The sequence below is a fragment of the Lolium rigidum genome, chromosome 1 (genome assembly GCF_022539505.1).
Source record: "Lolium rigidum isolate FL_2022 chromosome 1, APGP_CSIRO_Lrig_0.1, whole genome shotgun sequence".
Lineage (NCBI taxonomy): Eukaryota > Viridiplantae > Streptophyta > Magnoliopsida > Poales > Poaceae > Lolium > Lolium rigidum.
In genome coordinates this window covers 65,152,191-65,155,436 of record NC_061508.1, presented here as the reverse complement: position 1 = coordinate 65,155,436, position 3,246 = coordinate 65,152,191, and the positions used below count along the sequence as shown (strand labels likewise).

Below are 3,246 nucleotides of genomic sequence, written 5' to 3'. Positions count from 1 at the left end.
TACTCTGTCAGGCAACATTGAACTGATATGCCTACGATATCTGTATTTTTGTAAAGGTTGTGGGTCGATGGAGGAGGAACTTATGAAATCAAACGGTGGATCTAGACAAAATGCCAAACGCACAACTTCTTATAGAAAGCTTAAAGATCTGCTGGGGATACCAGCTACAATACCAACACAAAATAAACTTCCGACATCTCAACCTGAGAGGAGCTACTAGGGCTAACAAAACCAACAGGACCTGCTGCATTCCACCACCAGCACCTGCCTACACTGCTTACATGAGCGACGCCCGTTCAGGAAACATTGCGCATTGCCAAAACATCCCTGCACGAGTTAAGACATACCACGTCATATAGCATCAGCCTGTCAGCATCGTAATGTACGATTGGTTCATATGATGATGATACTGCGTCACTACGTGAGGTTGCAAGTAGAGTGAATTACCGGATAGCGTTTCTGATGTCAGCGTTACCCGGATCCAGCTTAGAAGCCTTGAGAAAAGCGTCGTAAGCGCCGGCGCGATCCTAACACGAGAAAGAATCGACGCATGTTGATTAAGACTGCATGTGAAGCCGGCATCGAAAATAACATGAGTGAACTTCTGAATCAACTAATGGGAATCACCTGAAGCAAGCAGAAGGCCCTTCCCTGACGGTAGTAGCCTTTCGCCCAGTCGGGCCGCATCCTGGTGCACTCCTGGGCGTCCGAGAGAGCCTCCTCGCCCACGCCGAGACGCAACCAACATATGCTCCTGTTTGAATATAGGGTGGCGTCGGTGCAGTCAAACTTCAGTGCCTACAAATGACGAGAATTATTTTCAAAATTTGAAACATATCTAGAATGGTAGTTACGAGACATGTGAATTCGGGATGCATCGTGTCCTTGCACGGTGGAACAACTTTATAATGGCTGTGAGACTGATAGGAAATGCATAGTGGTTTTGAATACAAAAAAATAACAACAAAACATATAGGAGTTCCCCTAAAAAGTGAATATATAGAAGTTACCAAGTTGTAAAAAAGTATGGCCTCATCATAGTTCTTCCTTTTGAAGGCTGAGTGTCCTTGTTGTTTCATTTCATCTTTCTTGATACAGGATGCTTGTATCACCTAAGTGAAAACAAACTACTATTAACTCAAATCATAATCAAATAAGTGAGTTCAATAGTAGGCCCTCTAACTACGTCTGAGAGATATACAACTGATGAGTGCATTCAAGAGCATGTAAATTAATTGAGCCAAGTAACATAATCATGTATCGAGTTAACAGCAATATGACGCACCCACTCCTTGTAAGCAGCTGAATTCACATGTCTCACTATGCCGGCAACACTCCAGTCAAGCATCGTTGGATGGCGTCGGGTCACGGGAAACAGAACTTCAATAAGTTCCATTTCAGCATCGGCCGCAGCAACTTCTATGGGTAGCCTACCAAGCTGTTACAGAATATAAAAGCTATCAGATGCCAGCAAACATTCTTGTTTAGGACCAAGGATTGCAAAAGAATATTAAAATTACAGAAAAACAGGCCTGAGATTAAAATATGTATTTGAAGAGAATACAAAATGTGGCAGGAAAGGAGGCTCACTTCATCAGTAGCGTTCGCATTTGCTCCAGCGTCCAGCAAGCACTTGACAAATGGGACAGCGTCACTAAGGTTGCATGCTATGAACAGCGGGGTTGTTCCACTGAATCCACCGGTATTCACATTAGCCCTAGCCTAGTTCACATTTCCAAAATAGGTTCAGTACAAGCACAATTATGCCAGAATCCTCTAAAACTCTGGAAGATTGGCAGATCATGCATGACAGGGGCAAAAGACAAAGCAATGTAGCACCTCGATAAGTAGCTTCATGCATTCCAAAGAGCCGCTGACGATCGACGCAATTAACGGCGTGAAGACGCAATTCACAACATTATTCGGCTGCCAAATTGGAGACAAGTCAGAAGTTGTGATGTTGTATATATGGTCCGAACGGGGAGAAGGCAATTGGGCATTCAGAACCGGCCGGACATACATCAGCACCGTGGCCCAGCAAGAGAGCGACGACTTCCGGATGCGCCCGGGCGGCGGCGTTATGTAGCGGCGTGCCGCGGGCGTTTGTCGCGCCAGGGTTGGCGCCTTTTTTCAGGAGCAGCTTAGCCAACTCAAGGTCCCCTGTGGCACAAATATGGTGCAAATTCGTCAACCCAAAATCAATGCGCATGCTACATGAGGAACATGGGTGGGGTGAGCTTGTACGCCGGACATACCATTGGAGGCGGCCCAGTGAAGCACGGTCTCGCCGTGGGAGTCCTTCGCGTGGGGGTCGGCTCCGCGCTTGAGGAGGTAGACCGCCGTCTTGGTATGCCCATGCGTGGCCGCCAGGACAAGCGGCGTGTCGCAGTGGGAGTCCGGCGCGTCGACTGGAAAGCCGAGGTCCTGGACAAGGTAGCGGCAGACGCGCAGCCTGCCGTTCGCCGCAGCCAAGTGCAGGGCGGTCTGGCCGCACGACGCCCAGACACCGGCGGCGCCCGGGCCAGTGCCGCTCTTCAGCTCCGCCGCCATCCCTGCACGTCCTGATGAGTGACATAATACTAGTACAGACTTCAGTGAACGGCAACTGGGAACGCACGTACTGGCGAGGGTGTCGAGGTCGCCGTCCATGGCGGCCTGGAGGAACGCGCGCCTCGGTCTCTCGTCTTCGTCCGCGTGCAGCATGGTGACATCGACGCCTGTGGTATAGGAGTATCTCACAGCAAATAAAAAAACAAATAAACGGATGTTGAGTACCATGGCAGAGAGACAGACCTGATGCGGTTGCGGTGCAAGACGGCGGTGGCGGCGGCGCCAACGAGGGTGAGCGTGCCGACGTGCGGATGACCTTGGTCGGATCTGCCGACATGTTTGTTCTTGAAGGGGGCGGAGAGTAGAGGAGATGAGATCAATGGCTGCGTCTCGGAATATGTAGCCGGCCGCTCGGTGATGGACAGCACAGGATAGAAGACGATGGGACACGGGCTTTGATGGTGGCGTGACGTGAGGCGGTATAACCGCAGAGGGCAGAGGAGATGCCACGGCAGCACTCTCCCACTTCTAGTCCTAGTAAAAACACTTCACGTTGGTAAATCCTAGTACTATGGTAGTCCGATGGAAATGGAAGTTCCCTGTTCGATGGGATCTGCATTTCCTCCAACCGTCCGCAGCAGTTTGTTTTGCACGTTCAAGAAGATAAAACCCCACTAACCCGGCAACTAATTCCGG

At 49.9% G+C, this 3,246-nt stretch overlaps 1 protein-coding gene across 1 annotated transcript; it reads right to left on the bottom strand.

The window, feature by feature from the left end:
- Positions 1 to 296: 296 nt before the first annotated feature.
- LOC124646466 (serine/threonine-protein phosphatase 6 regulatory ankyrin repeat subunit A-like) lies at positions 297 to 2,887 on the bottom strand. The gene is made up of 11 exons (XM_047186573.1): positions 2,794 to 2,887; positions 2,622 to 2,717; positions 2,256 to 2,552; positions 2,021 to 2,160; positions 1,840 to 1,926; positions 1,591 to 1,722; positions 1,286 to 1,438; positions 1,011 to 1,112; positions 628 to 798; positions 448 to 527; positions 297 to 327 (listed from the first exon to the last, which is right to left on the bottom strand). The coding sequence occupies exons 1-11, from the start codon at positions 2,885 to 2,887 to the stop codon at positions 297 to 299; spliced, it is 1,383 nt and encodes a 460-aa protein (XP_047042529.1).
- Positions 2,888 to 3,246: the final 359 nt, after the last annotated feature.

What these genes read in the sequence shown, in the direction of transcription:
- LOC124646466 (XM_047186573.1), bottom strand. Translation starts at nt 2,887, where the DNA reads ATGTCGGCAGATCCGACCAAGGTCATCCGCACGTCGGCACGCTCACCC. An exon ending in CAGCTGCTTACAAGGAGTGG is followed by an intron (nt 1,113 to 1,285) that starts GTGCGTCATATT and finishes GTTTTCACTTAG; the next exon opens with GTGATACAAGCATCCTGTAT. An exon ending in GGGCCTTCTGCTTGCTTCAG is followed by an intron (nt 528 to 627) that starts GTGATTCCCATT and finishes TTCTCGTGTTAG; the next exon opens with GATCGCGCCGGCGCTTACGA.